This window comes from Eleutherodactylus coqui, chromosome 6, assembly GCF_035609145.1.
Source record: "Eleutherodactylus coqui strain aEleCoq1 chromosome 6, aEleCoq1.hap1, whole genome shotgun sequence".
NCBI lineage: Eukaryota > Metazoa > Chordata > Amphibia > Anura > Eleutherodactylidae > Eleutherodactylus > Eleutherodactylus coqui.
The window spans coordinates 85,022,845-85,050,280 of NC_089842.1; the positions used below are offsets into that span (position 1 = coordinate 85,022,845).

Genomic DNA, 27,436 nt, shown 5'->3' on the forward strand with positions numbered 1-27,436 from the left:
GACTAAAGCTGACTGCGACCTACAAGATGAAAGATTGTAGGGCAAAGAGATGATGGTTTTCTGCTCTATCAAAGATTTTAACTGTATCATCATTCGGTATATGTCATACAGTTGGGTCTTGGGGTTCAGTTGAGAAACTTGGGCATGGGGTGGGTCCCAACATTGCAGTGCATATGCAGCAGCCTTCCCTGCTCCCCAGTCATTTATAATCTGCATTGCAAGAGAATTCATAGAGATGGGGTAGGCAGTCCTAAGTACAGGTACAACTCAGGAGGTTTTAAAGACATGAATGCAAAAACATTCCCAAGTTTTAAAAACATGAATGGTGAAAGGCCTTTTTTAAGGAATAGATGCAACATGGGAGTAGTTTTTAACATGAATGATTTCAATCTTACTAATAAAGAAGACTGGCCTTATTTTCTAAAGGGAAGCTGCTTTAAAATTCTCCCTGCTGTCATCTCCCTGCTTGACTTTCAAATCCCCCGCCATTGGCGCTGTGTAAGTAAGCGCTGTGATTGGATCGAGCGTCAGCCAATCACAGCCGGGCCTCGATCATTCACAGCCAATCAGTGAATGTCATTCATTGATTAGCTGTGAATGATTAAGCGCCAGCTGTGATTGGCTGGCGCTCGATCCAATCACAGCGTTGATGGCAGGGGATCGCAGAGCCAAGCAGAGAGGACGCTGGGAAATAACAGCGGGGAGAATTCAAGCAGCTTGCTGCATCGCCACCGGGAATACAGGAATTCAAGCTGCTTCCCGGACCACCGCCGGGAACACAAACACTGGCTGGGAGGTAAGTATAAAGTTTGTTGTTTTTTTTAACCCTTCCCTGTCTCGAGTATAAGCCAAGGTGGGCTTTTTCAGCACAAAAAAATGTGCTGAAAAACTAGGCTAATACTTGAGTATATATGGTAAGTTTTAATGTTTTCGGGGAGGTGACAGGAAGCTTCGGAGTGTAATTTTCGTACTCAACTTCTCCCAGATCCTGTGGTATTCGCTGGTAAAGATCACACACACTATGAAAATCTGACTCTCTTCAGACTACATATGTTCTTTTCAGGGGGACACCGTGAGATCAGGTCCGGTAAGCATAAAAAATACGGGCCCGACTTCCTATTACCTCTCCGAACATCTCCATAACTTAGTTAACGGTGCTGTTCTGAGGTGACCACTTCCCTTTAAGTCATAATTCTTATGTGTTTTTTCTCTGGGTCTACCAATTTCCTGGACATTAATTGACTTCCTAACAAAACTTGCTCTATTGTGCGTGGAAAGTAAATTACATTCTGAATCGTGTCTGTTTTTGCAAATTATCTGGAGAGAGAGAGCTTCAAAATTGTATGAATGCCAACTGCTACTAATTTGCCAAACTATGAAACGTCATCGAAATACAAAGGGAAAATCCAACCAATGCAATGTGTTTTTCAAAGCTAAGGGATGAGAGAAGATATTGGCTGATCATCCAGGAAGTTGTTGGATGCCACCTCCTCACATCAGGGTACATATAAAGGAGACCACATCTTGTGCAAGGGAATACTGTCAGACAGATCTTCAGCAAGATGAGGAAGTCTTACATTTGCATCCTATTTGCCTTTATGACCTTAATTGCTTCAGGTGAGTAGAAGCCAAATAAGGATCATGCTGTACATAGACGTTTCTTGTTGTGCTTTGTCGTTTAATCAAATAGAGCCTCGTGCGGCGCAGAGTGTAAGCTCTTGCCTACGACCTGAAGGTTGCAAATTTAATCCCCACCTGATTCAGGTAGCAGGCTCAAGGTTGACTCAGCCTTCCATCCTTCCGAGGTCAGTAAAATGAGAACCCAGCTTGGTGGGGGTAATAAGTAATAATTACCTGAAAGCGCTGCGGAAAAAGTTGGTGCTATTCAAATACCAAGATGTATTTTATTTTTTTTATTAGGATGTCTTCACCCTGTTGCTCACTCTCCCCTCTCACATCATGCAGTCTTACGCAGCTTCATACCCCTCTTATCTTTCTTCTTCTATTTACTATACACATTTTTCTTCCATTTTAGCCCAGTCCACTACATGCAGTGCGTGCTGGCCTATTGGTGATACAGAATGTTGTAAGGAAAAGGAAAGAGAATGTCCATCTGGTTTATGCATGACAACTTCAGAATTCTGTCAACTAGGTATGTAACATTTGATTAACAGCCAATCAAAGTGATCTGGAGCTCATATCAGAATGACTCCTATTTTTAATGAAGTAAATTCGTATTAGAAGAGGTGGGGAGCTACAACAAGATCAGATTGCTACTTATCTGTCAGGTAATCATAGGCATCCATATTTTATAACATCTTTGTTTTGCAAATCAAAATAGTCACAATTTTGGAGAAAATGAAGCAGAAGTGACCAGACATGGGACTCTAACCATTGCGGTCTATGAGAGTTATGCAAAGAGCCAAGCAAACACGCCCGGATGTTTATGTAACTCCCACAGATTTCAATAGAGAGAGCCATGCATGTGTGCAGCCACCTTTCTGCTCCAGCTCTTCTTATTGTGACCACCACAAGTTTCACTGGCTTGCTAAACATGGGTCAGGTGACTCAAGTTCCTCTGATATTTCTCAAAGGTAGGTGGGTATGAGCCAAGGTGTGGGGCTTAGAATTCCCTCAGTGGTGGTGGTGGTGGGGGGGGGGGGAGCTTCTTCTACAGCCAGAGACCTTACAGCCAAAAATAATGGTGTATTTTTTCTATTAGGGCTCATGTCCACGGGCAAAATAAGAATTAAAATCCGCAGCGGATCCGCACCCCATAGGGATGCATTGACCACCCGCAGGGTAGATAAATACCCGCGGATGGTCAATAAAAGGGATTTAAAAAAAAATAGAGCATGAAAAAATCTGGACCATGCTCCATTTTCATGCGGGTCTCCCGTGGGGACGGCTCCCGCGGGCTTCTATTGAAGCCTATGGAAGCCGTCCGGATCCGCGGGAGACCTAAAATAGAAATTTACTCACACGCTCCGTTTCTTCTCTTCGCGGCGGCGCCATCTTCTCTCCGTCGCGGCCGGATCTTTTTTCTTCGAGACGGCGCATGCGCAGGGCACGTCACCGACGTCATCATGCGCATCCGCCGGGCCGAAGAAAGAAGATCCGGCCGCGACGCAGAGAAGATGGCGCCGCCGTGAAGAGAAGAAACGGAGCGGATGGGAGGTGAGTTTATTCTCATTTATTCTGATTTTCAGCGCTCATGTCCGCGGGGCAGGAGGGACCCGCTGCAGATTCTCCATGGAGAATCCGGAGCGGGCCTGATTTTCCCCGTGGACATGAGGCTTAGTTTGAGGATTTTCTATGTTTATCGTTCCTTAAAGAACACACATACCAATGATAAAACCTGCTGGTACCCTGCTCTGTTATTACATCTGTTTATAAATCAAGTGGTTCTGATTATATGGTATTGTTTACTAATTTAGATGCCACAATCATTGTTGACTGTGGTTTACAGAAAAGGAAGGATCCCTGCATCAATGCATTGCACCTCGTGACTTTGTGACATTGCCTCTCGTGACAATATGGCATGTGTGCACAACGATAACAACAAAGTATGAGGTTCAAGTAAAAGTAGACATGTATATGCTCTGTATATATGGAGGATGGGTGCCTCTATGTATACAGAGCATGTACATTGTGGGCAAAAATGAACCTCAACTCAATACTAAGGCTGGGTTCACACGGGGCGGAATTGCCGCAGAACTTCCGTGCAGACATTCTGCACGGACATTCCACAGGCAATTTTTATCCTGGGATAAAACAGCAAAGTGGACGATATTTGCAAAAATTTCGTTCACACCCTGCGGCCAAGCCGCGCTGAAATTAACATGCTGCACAGAATTCAAATCCGCGGCATGTCAATTTTATCTCTGTTTTCGCTGCAGCCATCTCTCCTCTTTGTGAGAAGGAGCTGGCCGCAGCGGAATGAGCCGCTTGAAAACCCACGGGACTTCAAGCTGCGGAAATTTTGCGGAATTTCTATGCGGTCCCACTGTGGACTTTCCATGAGACCAATGACAAAACCTGCTGGTACCCTGCTCTGTTATTACATCTGTTTATAAACCAAGGGGTTCTGATTATATTGTATTAACTCCATCTCAATATATGGTAAGACGTCTATGTACATCATAAACAGGAATTGCTTTCCACAAAATGCTGTACATGTATGTCAGGGATATCACAAGAGCCTGGCTGGGACTGACAGCTGGACTCCGGCTGTAATGGACTCCAGTCCTGACAGTTTAGTAATTTATATGCCGCAATCATTGTTGACTGTGGTTTACAGAAGAGGAGGTATTCCTTCATCAATGCATTGCCCCTCGTGACTTCGTGACATGCTTGCCCCTCGTGACATGATGTGCTGGTGGCTGCAATGTAATATCACAGAGTAATCACATGTTACAGTTTCTTAGTGGGAGAAAAAAAACTGTGACATGGTAAAAAAAAATTCTGCCTCATTATGTAAAGAAAACTCTACATAATTGGCATGACCATTTCTGTAGCAATGTGAACTTTAACATTATAATTTTATTTAACTTCCCTGGTGAAAAAAAAGTTCAGAATTATGTATCCTACCTCCTAAAAAAAGGGATAGAAAGCAATCAAAAAGTTGAATCTACTCTAAAAATGTACCAATAGAAAATACAGCTTGTATCAATTTCTACGTTTCAAAATATCACAAAACAAAAACAAATGTTTTCATTGTGCAAAACTAGCATAAAAAATGTTGTAAAAAACTATAAAAACTTGGTCTTGCCATCATCTAATCTACCCATAGAATAAAGTTAACATGCCAACCACACAGTGAGCACAGTAAAAACTGATGTTTTTTTTCCAGCTTCTCCTAGAGAGAGTCTATACATTTTGTTTTCAAAATATTACAAGTATTTTTCAATGCCACAATTTTAAGGTACAACTTGTCCCACAAAAATCAAGCGCTTTTATTGTTACATTCATGAAAAAAGGAAAAGAAAAAAAATCTGTATGGCCCTTGGAAGGCAGAAATACAAAAAAAAAGAAAAATAAAAGTTGCTGGGGCAGTAAAGGGTTAAGAAATTCCAAGGCCTACACATCCCTGATATACTGTATATGGTAAGATAAGGTTTGTAATTAGCCCATCAAAGGTAAACTTGTGCTTTAACTAATAACTAGAGATGAGCAACACGCTCAGATAAGGCAGTTACTCGAGTGAGCATCGCTCTTCTTGGGTAACTGCATTCTCGTCCGAGCAGGCTCGGGGGGGGAGTGGGTGGTAACTGGGGGCAGAGTGAGAGATCTCTCTCTCCCCCCACCCTCGCTGCCCCCCGCTCAACAACGCCGCCCTCACCGAGACTGCTAGGATGAGAATACAGTTACTCAAGAAGAGCGATGCTCGCTCGAGTTACTGCCTTATCCGAGCGTGCTCGCTCATCTCTACTAATAACATGTGACTAAAGTACAATGGGGTTAAATCTTGAATGAGAAATTATGCTACACTATTAATTAGTCTTAATTACACATATGATTGTTACTACAAGAAAACGCAAACCCCAGTAACTGCGCTTTCTAATTAGCAATCATAGAAAATGCAATGTTTGACTTGAGGAAGGAGAGTTTAGCTCTGAAACACCTCTCAGTGGACATAATAAAAGTTTGGACTTTCCAATTTGTGAGTTCCTGAGGTTGCTTTTTATTTGATTGCCAATAGAGGAGCGCAGTTACTGTTGTTTTGTGTTCATTTGTGGTTACCTCGGTCCTCAAGACCTACAGGATTTACCAGTTTATGGCAGATTATGGCATCACTATAGATGTTGTGCTCTTAGTACGAGGTGAGGTTCTTGCTACAATTTGCTGTGACCGCTTTCATATACTATTGCCTGTTTTTTGCTTGTTACAGGATTCCACAGATATGATTGTCACTTAGACACTCCTCCTACATTCCAATATCGTGTTAAATCCTCTTTTTCTTAACAACTATTTTATATATTCTACCTGTTAAATTGTGTCATTTTTTAACCGATTACGTTTGTTGATTTGTATATTTGTTAGTTTGTCCCTTGCAGAAATTTTGTCCCTGGTTTTCCTTCAAACCACAACATTCCCTATGACTCATGCAGTGCGTGTCTGAAATGTGTGTTCGTGCATTTCATAAGACTATGGGGGTATGGGGGAAATATATTTACACCAGCATTTCCCACACCAGTCTTAATATGATTTCCTCACCTCTTTGTATATTAGGCGCCTCTCTGCACCTCCGTGTACCCACATTAAAATATACACACGTTCCAACCTGGCATACATTTCTGGTATAATTTATGCCAGTTTCTGGTGTAAATAACTTAATCTGCCAGTCCAGGGTGGCCACATTCCCTCCCAACAGGACCTGCCCGCTTTTTTACAAATTCGAGTGTAAAAGCTTCTCTGAATGTCCCCGTGTTCATATCTGTGACCGAAGTTCCATTCAGATCTGACATGAATCCTGGATGAAATAGCTCAGCATGCTGTGCTATCTCAGCTGGGAAAATGTCTGCCTGCATTCCAGAAGCTACATGGACCCAATTATAGACAATGGAGTCTGTTCTGCGTTGTCTGTGTCTGGCATATACCACATCTGGCACGAAAGCAGAGCTAAACAATGGAAAGGAATAACACTGGTGTGAACCCATACTTAAGTGACTCTTCCTATTGCTAGACCATGGGTGGTCTTCGCTACATGCAACCCATGCGTTCACACAGGGCCCTGGCGAACAGAGTGTATGAAGATAAGATGGGGGCTTAGTTCTGGGGTTGTATTTATATTATGAGTTTGGTTCTAGTATTGTATCTATGCGCTGAGGTTGGTTTGTGCTACATGTATGTACTCGGGTTGGTCCGTGCTGTAATTATGTTATAAACTTGGTTCTAGTACAGTTTTTATTCAATGAGATGTTCTGGTGTGGGTATGCTGCTTTCTACCTGCTTTATGCACAAACAGATTACAGGCAGACTGCCTATCAGTGCAATATATATATATATATATATTTTTTTTTTTTTTATTTCTTTATCTAATCTAATACCAGCACTCTACTGGACAAGACCTAAATTCCTCTGTTATGTATGCCTGGCTGGAAGCAAGGTCTGAGAACTGGATTTAAATTGTGCTGGATGCAAGCTGGTCTCTTCTTTCAGTTTAACTAATCATGGCCAAATATGCTCAGAGATTGCCGAGAGTATGCAAAGTAACATCAGCCCAGTGTTGCTTGGGAATTAATTATCTTGTCTTTCTTCTAGATGATAAGAAATATCAAACAATACAGAAAGGTTGTGGAGATAGCAATTATTGTAATGGATGCTTACGTGTCACAACCGAAAAAGGCCTAACTGTTGAGGCATGCGCAAAATGTTGTACGGGAGAAAAGTGCAACGATGATCTTAGCTATACAAGTAAGTGCAAATGTATCCAGCGTTTCCAAGATAAATGGATTTTTGTTGTTTAGTGTTGGCGACCCTAAAGGCTCCCCCCACGTTTTTCAGTTTTGCACTGCTTCATTCAGTTGTGTGATATCCATGTCCATATCAGCCATCGTGTTCTTTGGTGACCAGGTCTTTTGCCACTGATCTGTCCAAGCATTATAGATTTTTCTAGCAACTGTTCTCGCATTACATGGCCCAAACACGTGAGCCTGAGCCCAGTCATGTTCCTCTCCAGTGATATATCGGGTCTTATAGGATTCAGGACTTCTCTGTTTGTTGCTCTCGCCGTGCAGGATATATGCAGCAGCATTTGCCAGCACTACAGCTCAAACACATTAATCCTCCTTCTATCCATCAATCCTCCTTCTATAAATGGCTACAATAATCAAATAACCAGCAAGATTGGGTGTCTTACTAAAAGTACTAAACTTATAGCAATGATGGTATTGGAATTCTACTGGCCAGAGGGACCTCCAAGCTTTGAAACAATGGACTATTACTATAATAGTGCCGATCACTTTCTACTAGGATCTTCTTTAGGCCTAATGACCACGGCCGTGACGGGCTCTGCAAGCGGAATACTTGCATGACGGAATACCGCATGACGCTTCGGCAGTGTCATGTGACGCGCCGGTCGTGTCATATGACACACCCACTGCGTCATATGATGCGGCCGGCGGTAGGCGGGGAACCGTTTTCACGCTACCTTCCGCTGTGCTACACAGCGGAAGATAGTGTGACGGACGGCTTCCATTGCACTCAATGCACTCAAATAGAGCATGGCGCGGGTGAGTACGGAAGAATTCACTGGACGGAATTCCACGGTGGAATTCCGCACCGTGAGCATTGCGCTATTAGGTTCAATAAAATCCGCCCGTGGGAATTAGCCCTTATGGGATGATTCAGAAATACCTTATCAGATCGTATTGATGATACAATTTGGCGTGTGTGCACAACGATAACAACAAAGTATGAGGTTCAAGTAAAAGTAGACACCTGTATATGCTCTGCATATATGGAGGATGGGAGCCTCTATGTATACAGAGCATGTACATTGTGGGCAAAAATGAACCTCAACCCAATACTAAGGCTGGGTTTACAGGGGGCGGAATTGCCGCAAAACTTCCGTGCAGACATTCTGCACGGACATTCCACAGGAAATTTTCATCCTGGGATAAAACAGCAAAGTGGACAATATTTGCAAAAATCTCGTTCGCATGCTGCTGCCAAGCCGCGCTGAAATTGACATGCCACGCAGAATTCAAATCCGCGGCATGTCAATTTTATCGTTGTTTATGCTGCGCCATCCCTCCTCTGTATGATAAGGAGCTGGCCGCAGCGGAATGAGCCGCTTGAAAACCCGTGGGACTTCAAGCTGCGGAAATTTTGCCTAATTTTGCGGTCCCGCTGTAGACTTTCCACGAGATTTCCGTGGTATTTGCTTCCCATGTGACTACAGCCTAACTGCTCCTCATAGCAGCTCACCATATAGCTCATCTTTTCCAGAATATTATAATTTAAACCAACATATATTTTATCCACTGGTGAAAATTCAACAAAATGTAACATCTAAGGCCTTTAACATGTTACCAGTTATGGAACTTGATCTTTTTGGCTGTATTTACAAGGAGAATTGAAACTCTGACCAATATTGCACTTGTGAAATTGTGATCTTCAATGCGGGTGCTATGCATTTTGAAGAAAATGGCATTGCATCACTGTACATGCCATTTTCATACGCATGAAAATCGCATTTGTATTCAATAGAAAAAAACAGCATTGCACTCGCATCAAACTCGTACGCAAATGCAAGTGCAATGCAATTTATTTCTCATCCATTGGAAATAATGGCTGAGATTTCTGTGGACTCGCAGAAAAATCGAACATGTTGTGATTTTTCTATATTGCAACATTGCTGCAAGTGGAAAGTCAATAAGGTATTTTTCCATATGAGGTTTGTGCAGCTTGCAATGTACAAAACTCACACAGGAAACTCATGAAAATACAGTCTCAACCGGAGCTGAAATTGGCTGAAAAGAGCCCCTCTTGCCTGATAGCAGTGTTTCTCAACCTTTCGAAGCCTATACCTTCTAGTCATAAAAATTTCAAGTAAGCGCCCTATAAGCTATTGTCCATTGCAATCTAAAGCAAATGTACTCAGTTGGTGGCATATTACACTGTGATGTATGAAGTGATCACAAGTAATAAAATACAATAAGCATAAAAAGCAACACAAGACAAAATTAATGTTAGTGAATGTGGAGAATCATAGTTTTCCTCCAATTTATACCAATATATAATCCCTACTTACTACCTCAGTACAGTGCTCAATTAAAGGGGTTTCCTGGGACATTCCTACTGATGATCTATTATCAGTAACTTTGATCTACCGGTCAATGTGCTTTTTTTATACATTTTATTGATACTATATAATGGTATGTCTTGATCCTTCTAATTAGCTCGAGAAGGCTCATTGGTAGGGCTGAAACATCATGTTGTAGGAAGTTTGGAAGTGCTAACATCGAAATTTGCATTTGTTTTGGTGTACATTAGATGGAGGTGGACTTATCTGGACCAATCTTAACCTATTGGGGTATTGAAGGATGGCTGTGCTACTTCTGAGCTGCTTCTTTAACACTGAGCTCTGTGATTGGCTGCAGTATCCTGTGATGTCCTGTTCATATGCTCAATGCAGCCTGCTACTTTGATGTTAGTGATAGGATTGGGGCTGTGGGGGCCGGGAAAAGAGAGTATAGCATATTTTATTTTCAGGCATGGAGAAAATCAAGTCAAGTAAAAAAACTATAACTTGGACAATCCCCTTAACTGTAATAATAGTGCCATCACAAAGTAATAGTGTCCACAAATGTAGCCCTTTAGTAATAGTACCTCCAAATGTGGTCCCTTCAGTAACAATGCCCCCATATGTGGCCACTTTAGTAATTGTGTCCCAGATTGTGGTCCCTTAGTAACAGTGCCCCCAAGGACGGCCACTTACCCTAATGTAAGTACTCTGGCCACCCAGTGTTGCTAAGAGCCCAAAGTTCATGTCAGTACTGCTCAGTCACTGAACGCTACTGCATCAGAGCCCAACTCCTCCTCTGTGTATGCAGCGCAGTCTTAGCGCAGGACACACAGACAAGGAATCGTGCTACGATACACCGAGTTTAGATGACAGTGTCAGTGGTATGAACTTTGCGGCCGTAGCATTGTTTGGTGGGCAGAAGCTCTGTAGTAAGTGGGGCACATTGCAGACATAGAAGTAGCAAAGGGGACCCAAGGGCCCCCCCCCTGACCTAGGGGCTGGGCCGCAATTGTGACCCCTGTAAACTCTATAGCCACACCGTTTGCTGGGATTTGCAGAATAATCACAGTAAAACATTGCATGTTTGCAAAAATTTTTTAGAAATCATAAAAAACTTGTGATAATAACACTATTGGTGAACAGTCTGGATACATGCTGTGTACTCCCTAAACTTGTGGCTTGTACCCCTTAAGGTACACATAGCAGGAGTTAAAAACCACAGCTCCAGAGAAATAAAAATATCCCCATTATAGATGGTCAGTCCATTGACTTGGGAACTATGCAATACTTAAGGGGGTTCCGAGCTCTGTTATTGGCTGCAGCCCCTGTCATGAAGCCTTTAACTGTGCGTGACTGCAGCTGTATAGACCAGAGTGGGGAACCAAGCACGGCACGGGACACAACAGGAGCGGGGAGAGGTAAGTATATGCTGATCGCTTACTTGTTACTACATGCAGAGGGGCTTCTAGCAATAAGCTATAACTCAGACAACCCCTGCTGGTTCTCTCCTGGTGACACTGCAGGGAGTTTTTCCCACAGATTACAGCTAACTGAGGCCCGCAGAAGCATAAAAACTCTGCAAAAAGTGAACTTTATGCTGCCTACGATTGCCTTCTCATCAGCCCACCTTTTGGCTATGGACCATATTCCAATTCAAACTTTTGCTGCTATAGATTGAAGTATCATATAACTACATCCATAACACTTGGTCTTAAAAAATATAGATATATAATAAGATGGTATTCTATGGATGTAATTGTGTTGTAATAGACAATACACCCAAGTTACTGATTAGCTTTGTTTAAGGGCTCTTTCACGTAAGTGTATATCGCCCCCCCCCCCCCTTCCCGCGCTCACCTGCCCACCTCCTCTCTCCTTCCCTCCGGCTGATAGCAATGGGAGTAGCAGGAGCCGCCCTGTCCCACCTCCTCCCATAGGAGCCCATGCAGCGGCCGACGTATTCCAGCCCCAAAAAATAGTTCCAGGACTATCCTTTGGGCCCAACATAAAAAGCTCCCGGTGCTATATTGGCTCTTTTATGTAGCGGGCTACGGCCATGAGATCTGATGCATTGGAATCCAATACATTGGATCGTAGTGTATATCGGTCAGCCGTTAAAACGGTGGCCTATATACGCCCGGGTGAAATATCCCTAAAAGAGATTATTTCTTTATTCGACTCACTTGCTTTCACAAGTTGTGGAAAATATCGCTGCGAGGAAATCCACATGAATGTCTGCATGTCTTACACACGGATTACGGTGCTGATTTCTCTGTGCAGAATTGTGTGCCCTTGTACTTTACACTGCCGTTCCACTTGTGCAGATAAGCTGATGTCTATCAGCACGAGCCCATCACAGCTTTAGCAGTACATGTAGGCCGAATCTACAGCAAGAACAGAGATTATTAACTATTAGCAACCAGTAAGACAAATGACATCAACCGAGCCACAATAAGTAGGCGGCTCAAGATCTGCTCTAAATTCTGAGGATAAAATAATATATATTAATAATTATGTTTTCAGGAGCCTCCGTGGAGGAGCCAAATGGTTATTTCTGTCCGGCATGTTACAAAAACGACACTACAGAAGTCTGTAATCCTGGTAGCGATGTGGTGTATTGTAGAGGAGCTCAGACTGAGTGTGTAAAATATGGCGGAGGTGTTATATTTTCTGGTAAGTTGTCTGTAGAACTACACTACTGCTGATTACACAAACCTACACCCCATTTATTTACAATGAGCGTGGCTTTCGGTATTATGACTCCTAGGGATCATAGACAGAATTCACATACTATTTCACTGTATTATGGAGATACACCTTTAACCCCTTAAGGACACACTGCTTTTTTTTTTTTTCACTTTTGATTTTTTTCCTCCTAACTTTCAAAAAATCATAACTCTGAGGCCTTGGTTTATGCGGAATGAGTTGGAATTTTCGATCGTCCTATTTAACCCCTTAGTGACCAAGCCTGTTTGCGCCTTAATGATCAGGCCAAATTTTGGAAATCTGACATGTGTCTCTTTAACATAGAATAGCTCCGTGAGCGTTTTGCATATACAAGTGATTCTGACTTTGTTTTTTCGCCACATGTTGTACTTCATTTAGGTGGTAAAAAAGGACCGAGAGAATTTCTGTATATTTATTAAAAGCTCCAAAATTGGGAAAGTGTTGAAAAAAATTTGTCATTTTTTTCACAGTTTCAGCTGCAATGTCAAATACGAGCAAACATATTTTTGATAAGATAAATATTTCCATCTGTTTCCTTTATTCTGAGGGCACATTGGAAGAACGTTAGACGTACAAATTTAACATTATTAACATTTTGAGGAATATTTTGTTTTCCTACACCAAGCCAAGATTGCAAAGGCCCATAGGTGTCAGAATGATAGAAACCTCCACAAATGACCCCATTTAAAAAAATGTACCCCACAATATATTCACTGGGGGGTGTCGTAAGTATTTTGACCCAGAGTTTTTTTTTCAGAAGTTAAAGGGGTTGTCCCGCGGCAGCAAGTGGGTCTATACACTTCTGTATGGCCATATTAATGCACTTTGTAATGTACATTGTGCATTAATTATGAGCCATACAGAAGTTATAAGAAGTTTTTCACTTACCTGCTCCGTTGCTAGCGTCCTCGTTTCCATGGAGCCGACTAATTTTCGCCGTCTAATGGCCAAATTAGCCGCGCTTGCGCAGTCCGGGTCTTCTTCTGTTCTCAATGGGGCTCCGTGTAGCTCCGCCTCGTCACGTACCGATTCCAGCCAATCAGGAGGCTGGAATCGGCAATGGACCGCACAGAAGAGCTGCAGTCCACGGAGGGAGAAGATACCGGCGGCCATCTTCAACCGGTAAGTAAGAAGTCACCGGAGCGCGGGGATTCAGGTAAGCGCTGTGCGGTTTTTCTTTTTAACCCCTGCATCGGGGTTGTCTCGCGCCGAACGGGGGGGGGGGGGGGGGGGTTGAAAAAAAAAAAAAAACAGTTTCGGCGCGGGACAACCCCTTTAATGCAATTTAGAAGAGTTAAAGTAAAATTTCATAATTTTACAAATACCGTATTTTCCAGCATATAAATGACTTTTGTAACCCAGGAAAATCTTCTCAAAAGTCGGGGGTCATCTTATACGCCGAACTAACTAACTGTAGAAAAAAAAAATCAATACTCACCTCCCCGGCGTTCTGCGATGATCAGGGGCGCTGCTGCAGGCTGTCACTACCTCCTCCACACCGACAGAGCATTGCTTTCTGGAGGTGGGGCTTGAATGGCTGTGATTGGTTAACCCAGGCCCGGCTTTCATTGGCTGACGCCGCGCTAAGTTAGCCAATCAGAGCATTAGCTTTCTGGAGGCAGGGCATTAAAGCCCCGCCACCAGAAAGCAATGCTCTGTCCGTGTGGAGGAGGGAGCGACAGCCTACAGCAGCGCCACAGATCATCTTAGAACGCTGCGAGGTGAGTATTGATTTATTTTTTTTCTATAGGTAGTTAGTCCGGTGTATAAGACGACAGGTATAAGACGACTGTATATCCCAATCTCTATATTTTAACTGGAAAAGATGGGAGTTATCTTATACGCTGGAAAATGCAGTATGTCATTTTAAAGACAGGTTTTTTTTTTCTATAGTGCACATAAAAATGAGGATTTGCACCCCAAAATGGATATCCGTTTGTCCTGTGTTCAGAAACATACCCACTGTGGCCCTAATCCTATGTTCATATCACCAACGGGACCCTGACCGAAAGGAGCAGCCGATGGCTTTTAGAACAGAAATTTTGAACACCCATTGGATTTCAAGGCACAACTGAATAAATTCCAAGCCCTATTGCTCACTTGTGCAAAAAAAATAGACTCCCTAAAAATAGCCCCCCACCCCCTCTTTTTGGCATTCCCTAAATCTTACATAAAAGTAATAATGTAAAACTGCGTGGAATGTCTGAAAACATGGGTAATTACGGAGGCCTGGTTGGGATGAGCACATGGGTCTCCCATGCTTGCTGTAAACCCAACACTTTTTGGGGAGGTATTTCTTGACCTCAGCGGCAGGGATAGGGTGTAAAAGTTGGTGCTATGTGAGACTTACTACAGTGCGGCTGTCTCACACAGAAGGCGCTCAACCAGCTGCTCCTGGAACTGCAGAAAGGTGAACGTTCCCGGGACTTCTTGTAAATTATGTATTACAGGTAGCGATCTGAATAATGCCGGGCTCACACGGCCGGATATGGAATCCACTTGTGGAGGCCTGTAGCGTATACCAGCTGTGAGCCAGGCTGCGGCCCTGTGTACGGCCGTGTAATGTGCATAACTGCGTACTCAGACAGGCGATCATGCGTAGTACACCTTTTTTGGTTTAGATTTCCCCTAATAGTTCCCCTAATAGTTCCTACCTGCCTGTAAACCCCGATTAACAATTAACCTAAGAATTATAACCTATAATATCCTTCCTCTCCAGAAAGACATCAAGTCCCCTTTTAAACTCCTCTATGGATTTTGCCATCACCACTTCCTCAGGCAGAGAGTTCCACAGTCTAACTGCTCTTACAGTAAAGAACCCCTTTCTATGTTGGTGATGAAACCTGCTTTCCTCTAAACATAACGGATACCCTCTTGTTATCATCTAGGTCCTGGGTGTAAACAGATCATGGGAGAGATCCTTGTATTGTCCCCTCTTGTATTTATACATAGTTATTTGGTCGCCTCTTAACCTTCTTTTTTCTAGAGTAAATAGTCCCAATTTGGATAGCCTCTCTGGGTATTCCAAAAATGTATTCACAGAGGGGGCAGTAAGAAAAAGTCTCCAAAATTATAGTAAAGCCCTATCACAAAGGTGACTTTAAGGTAAAAGAAGTGATTTTTATTAGAAAATTATTAAAATGAAACACATAAGGGCACAACAAACATGACAAAGACGTTAAAAACGTAGTGTAGCAAATGTTAGAACACACCTAACACAATTGCTGGGAAAGAGGGGTCGGCCAACAAGAATCTAGATCTAATGTGGGGGTCCCGGATAAATCTTTTGGACCCACAGATCTGAAATATTGTGGCTTGACCTGTAAACCCTTCAGGTTGAAATCACTCAATGTCCTGTCCCAATCAATAAATATGATGGTAGAATGGGTATAGGAGTGTTGTGGATCAAGCGGAAGGAAAAAATCTGTTTTTCCGGCTGTTAATTAATCACTGGCTGATTGGTGGTATTCGTTAGCTCAGATATCAGCAGCCGATCTAATATATGCAATTGTGTTGGGATTTCGTCATTGATAATAAAATTGGTTTCAATAACTTGAATCCTATAAGTGTCGGAATCGGAATTGATCCCAACACCAATGCGTTTATAGGGATTTGGTACTAATCTCTGTGCCAAATCTCTTGCCTCTGGCAGAGTCTCCCACCAATTTCTGAGACTTGACAGAATTTAAGCTTCAGTTATAAGGGTCATAATAGTCAGTGCTATGTAAGACCCCAAAGCTCCAATTATTATTTTTACTCAATACTTGCTAGTTTTTGCTCAACGCGTTTCACCACTAGATTCCGTGGATCATCAGGAGCTTAGTGAGATTAGAGGTTATCTTATTGAGGAGATTTTGAAAAGTCTCAATAGGCTCAATGACAAAGAATCAGATGTCCTAACAGAGAGGAAACAACTGTTTCGGCAGGATATTTAGGAGGTGAACAAAATATAAAAGAAGTCTCTGTTCTTAGTATATATACACACAATAGTTCAGACAGCGCCAATGGATATTGAGCAGGCTCCCCAATGTGCTTTTCTCCAATCCTCCGTGAAGGAGGAGAGCTGCAATGACAACAAAGGGGGGACTCTCACCAGGAGAGTGAACCCCCAAAGAGAAAACAAACAGTAGGTTTTAAGTAAAAAAGTTATGCGCTCGTGGAAGAAGCAATTGGGAAAAGCAAGATATAAAAACTGTCCATCCCGTAAGGGACGGACAGTTTTTATATCTTGCTTTTCCCAATTGTCTCTGTTCTTAGGTCCTTTGTGCTATCGGGAGCCAGAACATACAGCTCAGTCAGCGTCCCTTTGAGGTATTAACAATATAGCGCTGGGCTTATGTCCTGGGAGTATTTCTCCTTCTAGGCGGAGATTAAGATATAAGAGAGACTCCTAATTAATGAGGATAAACAGCTCACTTTTAGATCTATGAGATTGTTCACCCAAACCTAATCTGCTCATGGCAGGATGTTTAGGAGGTGAACATAGCATAAAAAGGAGTCTCTATTCTTAGGTCCTTTTTGCTGTCAAGAAACAGAACATACAGCTCAATCAGCGTCCCATTAGGATATGGGCAATATCATGCTGGGCTGATGTCCTGGGGGTATTATTCCTTCTGAGCCGAAATTAGGGTGTAGGAAAGCCTCCCCTACCATCTGGGCTATGGACACCAGCCTTTTTTGTTTTCATCTTGTATCCACCTACTTTCTTCTGTCATTTTGACACCTAAGGGGAGAAGAGGTCTGGGTGGGAACCTTCGGGTATTACCTCAAGAATGGAGCTAGAAATAGCATAGCCTCTCTTATAACTGACATGTGTTATACTGGAGCATTTTCTCCAACTATTATCCACCGAGCCTGGATATAGAGCTATCTAGATACACATGCCGGTTTGAAGCTTCAATTAATTCTAAAGAGCAGATTAGGTTTGGGTGAACAATCTTATAGATCTTAGGTGGGTTGATTGCCCTCATTGATTGGGAGGCTTTCCTACACCCTAATTTCGGCTCAGAAGGAATAATACCCCCAGGACATCAGCCCAGCATGATATTGCCCATATCCTAATGGGACGCTGATTGAGCTGTATGTTCTGTTTCTTGACAGCAAAAAGGACCTAAGAATAAAGACTCCTTTTTATGCTATGTTCACCTCCTAAACATCCTGCCGTGAGCAGATTAGGTTTGGGTGAACAATCTCATAGATCTAAACGTGAGCTGTTTATCCTCATTAATTAGGAGTCTCTCTTATATCTTAATCTCCGCCTAGAAGGAGAAATACTCCCAGGACATAAGCCCAGCGCTATATTGTTAATACCTCAAGGGGACGCTGACTGAGCTGTATGTTCTGGCTCCCGATAGCACAAAGGACCTAAGAACAGAGACTTCTTTTATATTTTGTTCACCTCCTAAATATCCTGCCGAAACAGTTGTTTCCTCTCTGTTAGGACATCTGATTCTTTGACATTGAGCCTATTGAGACTTTTCAAAATCTCCTCAATAAGATAACCTCTAATCTCACTAAGCTCCTGATGATCCACGGAATCTAGTGGTGAAACGCATTGAGCAAAAACGAGCAAGTATTGAGTAAAAATAATAATTGGAGCTTTGGGGTCTTACATAGCACTGACTATTATGACCCTTATAACTGAAGCTTAAATTCTGTCAAGTCTCAGAAATTGTTGGGAGACTCTGCCAGAGGCAAGAGATTTGGCACAGAGATTAGTACCAAATCCCTATAAACGCATTGGTGTTGGGATCAATTCCGATTCCGACATTTATAGGATTCAAGTTATTGAAACCAATTTTATTATCAATGACGAAATTCCAACACAATTGCATATATTAGATCGGCTGCTGATATCTGAGCTAACGAATACTACCAATCAGCCAGTGATTAATTAACAGCCGGAAAAACAGATTTTTTCCTTCCGCTTGATCCACAACACTCCTATACCCATTCTACCATCATATTTATTGATTGGGACAGGACATTGAGTGATTTCAACCTGAAGGGTTTACGGGTCAAGCCACAATATTTCGGATCTGTGGGTCCAAAAGATTTATCCGGGACCCCCACATTAGATCTAGATTCTTGTTGGCCGACCCCTCTTTCCCAGCAATTGTGTTAGGTGTGTTCTAACATTTGCTACACTACGTTTTTAACGTCTTTGTAATGTTTGTTGTGCCCTTATGTGTTTTATTTTAATAATTTTGTAATAAAAATCACTTCTTTTACCTTAAAGTCACCTCTGTGATAGGTCTCTGGGTATTCCAGTCCCGTCATTCCATGTATTAGTTTAGTTGCTCTTCTTTGAACCCCCACCAGTACTATAACATCTTTCCTGAGCGCCGGTGACCAGAACTGTGCGCAGTATTCCATGTGAGGCCTGACAAGTGCCTTATATAGTGGAAGGATAATGTTCTCGTCCTTCGCCCCTATACCTCTTTTAATACACCCCAAGACTTTATTTGCCTTTGCAGCAGCTGACTGGCATTGGTTACTCCAGTTTAGTCTACTATGCACTAGTACCCCCAGGTCTTTTTCCATATCACTTTTCCCTAGCCGTACCCCATTTAGTGTATATTGGTGACATCCGTTTCTCCTGCCCATGTGCATAATCTTACATTTTTTAACATTGAACTTCCTTTGCCATTTTTCTGCCCAAGCCCCCAGCTTATCTAGGTCCTTTTGTAGCCGCACATTGTCCTCCGTTGCATTAATTATATTGTATACTTTTGTCTCATCTACAAATATTGATATTTTGCTGTGCAGCCCCTCTGTAAATTATCATTTTCATGTGCACTCTAGAAAAAAAACAAAACTGCCTTTAAAATAACATATTTGCAAAAATATGAAATTTTATTTTTTCTTTTAAATTTCTTTTAAATTGCATTAACTCCTGAAAAAAAACTGTGGTGTCAAAATACTCATGACCCCTTCAGTAAATACATTAGGGGTGTAGTTTTTAAAAAGGGGTCATTTTGTGGGGATATCTATCATTCTGACACATGTAAGCCTTTGCAATCTTGGCTTGGTGCAGGAAAACGAAGTGTTCTTCAAAATGTTGATAATCAATGTTAAATTTGTACGTCTTCTAAATGGTTAAGAAAGCTTTTCAAATGTGCATCCAAAATAAAGTAAACAGATGAAAATATCTATCTTATCAAAAAGTTGAACAGTAATTTTGCATATATGATATATTACAATTGAAAATGTGAAAACATGACAATTTTTAAAAAATGTTCCCTATTTTTGCGCTTTTAATAAATATACACAAATTCTATCGATCTATTTCTACCAGATAAATGAAGTACAACATGTGGCGAAAAAACAATGTCAGAATCACTTGGATATGCAAAACCTTTACGAAGCTAAAGGCTTGGACACTAAGGGGTTAAAGACGCATGCTTTTCTGTTGCGGCTGGCTCTCACATAGAGGAGAACGTGGCCACAGCAGAAAGAAGAAAAAAAGAATAGACACACTGCGTCCAGGGAATCTGCGCCACAGCTCCGGCTTCTGCTGGCCTTGCCACGACGGATTCGCTGCCCCGTGTGGACAAGATTTTTGACAAATCTTGTCCACATAGCTAGATAATCCGGGAATTAGCGGCCACAGGCGGATTTGCCACAGCGAAATTCCGCACTGATTTTCTGCGGCAAATCCGCCCTGTTTGAACCCAGCCTATAAGAGCTTGACTTCTGTGTGGCAAGCTGTAGTACCACTTTGGGGTACATATCATGTAGTGCATAACTTTATGTATTTGATTTGGAGTGCTGGATGAAATTTCGCCATTAATTCTGCCATTGTTTGGGGTTTTTTAACAGCGTTTGCTATGCAGTATAAATGACATGATAACTTTTTCTGCAGGTTGGTACAATTATAGCGATATCGAAATTCGATATATATTTTTTAAATTTCATCCCTTTTTTTACAATAAAACTCTTTTTTGGTAAAAATATTTTTTGGCATCGCTGCATTAAAAACCCATATCTTTTTTACTTTCCATAGCTGTGTGTGGACTTCTTTTTTGAGTGAGGAGCCTTAGTTTTCATGGGCACCATTTTACTTTGTACATATGAGTTTTTAAAATCAATTTTACGGTGTTTTTTGTGAGGCAAAATAAGAAAAAGCTTTTTGCCCTGCTTTTTTTTAAACATTTTTTTTAATAGCGTTTGCCATGCATGATAAAAACGTGGTTCAAATTATTGTAAGGGTCCTTACGGATTTGTCAATACCAAATATGTGCTTAGTAAAAGTTTCTTTGGTGTTTCAAATAATATATTATTTTCACATATTTGTAGATGGTACAGCTCACCCGGTGTCTGCACAAGGCTGCATAACGCAGGGTGGCTGTCAGTTGGGATTTTCAGCGCTTCCAGGAGCAAAAGAAGCACAAAGGATGACAATGGAATGTACTCCAGCAACAAAAATCGAATAAACTTTAAGGAAGTTGCTGGAAGAATCTGTAGCTGCTGATTACCCGCAAGCTGAGCCTGTGTCATATTTAGTAATGTGACTCATGAAGCAAGAATTACTTTAAAGGTTTTGCAGCTTAATTAGAAAATTGACATATTCACAATAAAATATTGAAATAAAAGATTTGATGTCTTCATCCTTATTTTCAGTAATCTGTTCGTCTGGGCTATAAGAAGGCACCTCCACCTGATAGGTGTTTTCCATTTGGACAAACACTACTCATTAGAACAAGGGTGTTAAACTAAGTTTCACCATGGAACACATCAGTCTAAGGGCGCATTCAGACGACCGTATATCGGCTGGGTATTCACGTTAGCCAATATACGGCATCTCTCTCTGCAGGGCTAGGAGGCTGGAAGAGTCGGGAGCAGTGCACTGAGTTTCCACCCCCTCTCTGCCTCCTCTCCACCCCCTCTACGCCCACCTGCACTATTTGCAATGAGAGGAGGTGGGACAGGGGCGGGGGCTAAGTTCTGGGAATTAGCTCCGCGACATCCCGCCTCTCCTCATTGTAAATAGTGCAGAGGGGTGGAGAAGAGGCAGAGAGGGGGCGGGAGCTCAGTGCACTGCTCACGGCTCTTCCAGCCTCCTCCCCCCGCAGAGAGGGACATGGTATATCGGCTGGGCGTGAAAACCCAGCCGATATACGGTCGTCTGAATGCGCCCTAAAAGGGTAATTCCACATGGGCGATCACAATTTATTTACTGTGTTTTGTGAACATCAGCGTTGCCTTTTTTGGAGAATAATCTTGCATTGCAGCGCTGCCACCTACGATAAAATTGTGCGTTTTTTATTGCAAAAGTCAATGGGACTTTCAAATGTTAAAACCACAATAGAATGTGTGTTTGCACCGGAAGGGTGTAGCACGTAAGCATGTGAACGGGCATTTTGATCTCAAAAATAATCTGCTCGCATGCCTAATTATCAGCCTGCTTCCTGCCATCTCCTAACTTTGTTCATGTGAAAATACATTCCTTACCGGCGAATGCATTTACGCAAATACTTATCTGAATAGGCCCTAAAAAAGCCAAGTTGTGCAAGCTAATATAAAAAAGCAATGCAAATGTGCATATGCTCATGTACATCTGCCTTACGGGCGACTTCAGACGACCATATATCGGCCGGGTATTGACACCCGCTGATATACGGCGTCTCTCTCTGCAGGGGGAGGAGGCTGCAAGAGCCGGGAGCAGTGCTCTAAGCTCACGCCCCCTCTCTGCCTTCTCTCAACCCCCTCTCCGCCCCTCTTCACTATTTCCAATGAGAGAAGGAGGGACGGGGAGGGGCTAAGTTCCAGGCGTTAGCCCTGCCCCACCCCTCCCCCCTCATTGCAAATAGTGCAGAGGGGCGGAGAGGAGGCAGAGAGGGGGCGGGAGCTCAGAGCACTGCCCCCGACTCTTCCTGCCTCCTCCCCCTGCAGAGAGGGACGCCGTATATCGTCCGGTGTGAATACGCGGCCGATATACGGTCGTCTGAATAAGCCCTATGGCTGCCTTCAAAGGGCTGATTGTAATTGTGATGTGCAATCATGTGAAAAAATACACGACATGTAAGTGAGGGCGTGATTTTCGGTCACACAAATACGCAGCCATAAGTCTGGTTTCGCACAGCCGGGATCCTAGCGTGAGATTTGTGCATTGCAAGACGCACAAATCTTGCACGAATATGAACCAAATTCTTTTGAATGGGATTATACACATGAGCGAGCTTACATTGCAACACACCGCGATGGGGGGAGAAAAATAAAATCGCAGCATATCCTATCTTTGGGCGTGTCCTTGCATCGCATTGCCCATTGTTTTCAATGGGGCCGGCAGAAGGATCACACCGCGTGCCAGGTGCACGTGGGGCGATGCAAAGTTTCCCCATTGAAAACAACATCGCTACTTCCCCGAAAAAATGCAAGGCAGTTTTGATACAAAAACGCCTTGCATCCATGGAAAAAAAATCATATGTCGGCAACCGTGTTATCGGGTCTGGAATGTGAAACTAGGCTAATAATGAACCCCATAATGGCAAACGTAGTAGCAGCAACCCCATAGTGGCCCCGATACTAATAGTGACCCCCATAGAAGCTGCATTAATAAATGACCCACAAAGTGGCTCCAGTAGTTATATTGTCCCCTACATTGGCCCCAGCTGTAATAATGAACTCCTCTATTGACCTCGGGCTGAGCAGCATCCCTACAGGCTTTCCACTCACCCAGTCTGCAGCTGCAGTCTGTAACCTCTCACCTCGGCATCTGCGCTGCGCACAGGATGGCGCACACAGACCCTTGGGGGAGAGGTCAGTAGTTACAGACTGCACTACTGCCGCTGGACTGGAGGTGCAGGCAGGGGGAGTAGAATTCCTCTTAGGCTTGATGCACGGCCACTGGGCAACATAACATAAGATGGCGGGCCCGGATTCGGCTGCACCCGTTGTGTTTGACATGTGTTTTCGAAGGTTCTCTCAGCAATAAACTGATGAAAGTGTCTCCTACTAGGACCCCCAGCAGTCTGCTGTAATCTGTTGCAAAACCTGGCAGTAAGTGTCCAATTTCCCTGCAGCACCACCGCAGGAGGAATTAAGCATTACTCAATGGTTTATCAAATCAATGGACTGTGTGATGCAGGACAGCGCTGGACCTCCAAACTATAGGTGCCATCTGTAGCCGCTGTCCAGAGAAAGATGAGAATGTTGAACAGTAGACACCCCTCACTATTAATTTATAATTAACTAATATGGTATATGAAACATTTTCTAAATCAAACAACCTTTTTAGCTATAAAAATACCGTATAAGCAGTTGTATCAAGATAAAAATGGCTGACACACTGCCGCAGTATTTACATGGGCTGACATTACACTTGATTTTTCTGCAATTTTACTGTGATAGTGAAGCATTTTAGACTTGTATTGCTGTACACGCATTTTTACACATTTGGAAAAAAAAATTCTTGTGCTTCCAATAGTTTAGATAGAAAATAATACCCCACTTGCATACAAATTGCATGGCATGTCAGTGCAATTTTTCCACGCAACCATAGAAATAATGGGCGATTCTTGCAGTGGAATTGCCAAGAAATAGAACGTGCTATGAATTTTCAATCTCGCACTATTGTAAATTAACCCATTCAAGATAATAGGTTTTATTCATGTGTGATTTCGCAATCACACAGAACTTTTGTGTGAATATCACCAGTGTGAATACAGCTAAGGACTAGAGATGAGCGAGCACCAAAATGCTCAGGTGCTCGTTACTCGGGACGAAATTTTCGCAATGCTCGAGGGTTCGTTTCGAGTAACGAACCCCATTGAAGTCAATGGGCGACCCAAGCATTTTTGTATTTCGCTGATGCTCGCTAAGGTTTCCTTGTGTGAAAATCTGGGCAATTCAAGAAAGTGATAGGAACGACACAGCAACGGATAGGGCAGGCGAGGGGCTACATGTTGGGCTGCATCTCAAGTTCACAGGTCCCACTATTAAGCCACAATACCGGCAAGAGTGGGCCCCCCCCCCCCTCCCAACAACTTTTACTTCTAAAAAGCCCTCATTAGCAATGGATACCTTAGCTAAGCACCACACTACCTCCAACAAAGCACAATCACTGCCTGCATGACACTCCGCTGCCACTTCTCCTGGGTTACATGCTGACCAACCCCCCCTGCACGACCCAGTGTCCACAGCACACACAAAAGTGTCCCTGCGCAGCCTTCAGCTGCCCTAATGCCACACCACCCTGATGTCTATTTATAAGTGCGTCTGCCATGACGAGGAACCGCAGGCACACACTGCAGAGGGTTGGCACGGCTAGGCAGCGACCCTCTTTAAAAGGGGCGGGGCGATAGCCCACAATGCTGTACAGAAGCAATGAGAAATATAATCCTGTGCCACTGCCATCAAGAGCTGCACACGTGGGCATAGCAATGGGGAACCTATGTGCCACACAATATTCATTCTGTCAAGGTGTCTGCATGCCCCAGTCAGACCGCGTTTTTTTATAAATAGTCACAGGCAGGTACAACTGCGTAATGGGAATTCCGTGTGCACCCACAGCATGGGTGGCTCCCTGGAACCCACCGGCTGTACATAAATGTATCCCATTGCAGTGCCCATCACAGTTGAGGTAACGTCCGATTAAATACAGGTGGGCTTCGGCCCACACTGCATGCCCCAGTCAGACTGGGGTTCTTTAGAAGTGGACACATGCAGTTACAACTCCCTGTGGACCCACAGCATGGGTGGGTGCCAGGAAGCCACCGGCGGTACATAAATATATCCCATTGCATTGCCCATCACAGCTTATGTAACGTCAGCTTTAATGCAGGTGGGCAAAAAATTAATTGGATTACACTGTAGGCGAGGGCCCCAAAAAATTGGTGTACCAACAGTACTAATGTACGTCAGAAAAATTGCCCATGCCCAACCAAGAGGGCAGGTGAAACCCATTAATCGCTTTGGTTAATGTGGCTTAATTGGTAACTAGGCCTGGAGGCAGCCCAGTTAAAATAAAAATTGGTTCAGGTGAAAGTTTCAACGCTTTAATGAGCATTGAAACGTATAAAAATTGTTTACAAAAATTATATGACTGACCCTTGTGGGCCTAAGAAAAATTGTCCGTTCGGCGTGATTATGTGAGGTTTCAGGAGGAGGAGCAGGAGGAGGAGGATGAATAGAATACACAGATTGATGAAGCAAAAAGGTCCCCGTTTTTGATGGTGATAGAGAACGATGCTTCCATCCGCGGGTGCAGCCTACGTATTGCTTAGGTATCGCTGCTGTCCGCTGGTGGAGAAGAGAAATCTGAGGAAATCCAGGCTTTGTTCATCTTGATGAGTGTAAGCCTGTCGGCACTGTCGGTTGACAGGCGGGTATGCTTATCCGTGATGATTCCCCCAGCCGCACTAAACACCCTCTCTGACAAGACGCTAGCCGCAGGACAAGCAAGCACCTCCAGGGCATACAGCGCGAGTTCAGGCCACGTGTCCAGCTTCGACACCCAGTAGTTGTAGGGGGCAGAGGCGTCACCGAGGACGGTCGTGCGATCGGCTACGTACTCCCTCACCATCCTTTTACAGTGCTCCCGCCGACTCAGCCTTGACTTGGGAGCGGTGACACAGTCTTTCTGGGGAGCCATAAAGCTGGCAAAGGCCTTGGAGAATGTTCCCCTGCCTGTGCTGTACATGCTGCCTGATCTCTGCGCCTCCCCTGCTACCTGGCCCTCGGAACTGCACCTTCTGCACTAGCGCTGTCGGATGGGAATGTTACCATCAGTTTGTCCGCCAGGGTCCTGTGGTATAGCATCACTCTCGAACCCCTTTCCTCTTCGCGTATGAGAGTGGAAAGGTTCTCCTTATACCGTGGGTCGAGCAGTGGGTACACCCAGTAATCCGTAGTGGCCAGAATGCGTGTAACGTGAGAGTCTCGAGAAAGGCATCCTAACATGAAGTCAGCCATGTGTGCCAGGGTACCTGTACGCAACACATGGCTGTCCTCACTAGGAAGATCACTTTCAGGATCCTCCTCCTCCTCCTCCACCTCCTCTTCCTCCTCCGGCCATACACGCTGAAAGGATGACAGGCAAGCAGCATGGGTACCCTCAGCAGTGGGCCAAGCTGTCTCTTCCCCCTCCTCCTCATGCTCCTCCCCCTCCTCCTCAACGCGCTGAGATATAGACATGAGGGTGCTCTGACTATCCAGCGACATACTGTCTTCCCCCACCTCCGTTTCCAAGCGCAAAGCGTCTGCCTTTATGCTTTGCAGGGAACTTCTCAAGAGGCATAGCAGAGGAATGGTGACGCTAATGATTGCAGCATCCCCGCTCACCATCTGGGTAGACTCCTCAAAGTTTCCAAGGACCTGGCAGATGGCTGCCAACCAGGCCCACTCTTCTGTAAAGAATTGAGGAGGCTGACTCCCACTACGCCGCCCATGTTGGAGTTGGTATTCCACTATAGCTCTACGCTGCTCATAGAGTCTGGCCAACATGTGGAGCGTAGAGTTCCACCGTGTGGGCACGTCGCACAGCAGTCGGTGCACTGGCAGATTAAACCGATGTTGCAGGGTCCGCAGGGTGGCAGCGTCCGTCTTGGACTTGCGGAAATGTGCGCTGACCCGGCGCACCTTTCCGAGCAGGTATGACAAGCGTGGGTAGCTTTTCAGAAAGCGCTGAACCACCAAATTAAAGACATGGGCCAGGCATGGCACGTGCGTGAGGCTGCCGGGCTGCAGAGCCTCCACCAGGTTACGGCCGTTATCACACACGACCATGCCCGGTTGGAGGCTCAGCGGCGAAAGCCAGCGGTCGGTCTGCTCTGACCCTCAGCAGTTCGTGGGCCGTCTGACTCTTCTCTCCTAAGCTGAGTAGTTTCAGCACGGCCTGCTGACGCTTGCCCACCGCTGTGCTGCCACGCCGCGCGACACCGACTGCTGGCGACGTGCTGCTGCTGCTGACACATCTTGATTGCGAGACAGAGGTTGCGTTGGAGAAGGAGGAGGAGG

General features: G+C 43.9%; 1 protein-coding gene across 1 annotated transcript; it reads left to right on the forward strand.

The window, feature by feature from the left end:
- The first annotated feature begins 1,459 nt into the window (after positions 1-1,459).
- LOC136632300 (phospholipase A2 inhibitor gamma subunit A-like) lies at positions 1,460-21,072 on the forward strand. The gene is made up of 5 exons (XM_066607082.1): positions 1,460-1,617; positions 2,036-2,152; positions 7,264-7,416; positions 12,275-12,424; positions 20,777-21,072. Exons 1-5 carry the CDS (start codon positions 1,563-1,565, stop codon positions 20,911-20,913), a joined length of 612 nt encoding a protein of 203 aa, XP_066463179.1. The 5' UTR covers positions 1,460-1,562; the 3' UTR covers positions 20,914-21,072.
- The last annotated feature ends 6,364 nt before the right edge of the window (positions 21,073-27,436 follow it).

What these genes read in the sequence shown, in the direction of transcription:
- LOC136632300 (XM_066607082.1), top strand. Translation starts at nt 1,563, where the DNA reads ATGAGGAAGTCTTACATTTGCATCCTATTTGCCTTTATGACCTTAATT. An exon ending in TATGACCTTAATTGCTTCAG is followed by an intron (nt 1,618 to 2,035) that starts GTGAGTAGAAGC and finishes CTTCCATTTTAG; the next exon opens with CCCAGTCCACTACATGCAGT. An exon ending in TTCAGAATTCTGTCAACTAG is followed by an intron (nt 2,153 to 7,263) that starts GTATGTAACATT and finishes TCTTTCTTCTAG; the next exon opens with ATGATAAGAAATATCAAACA.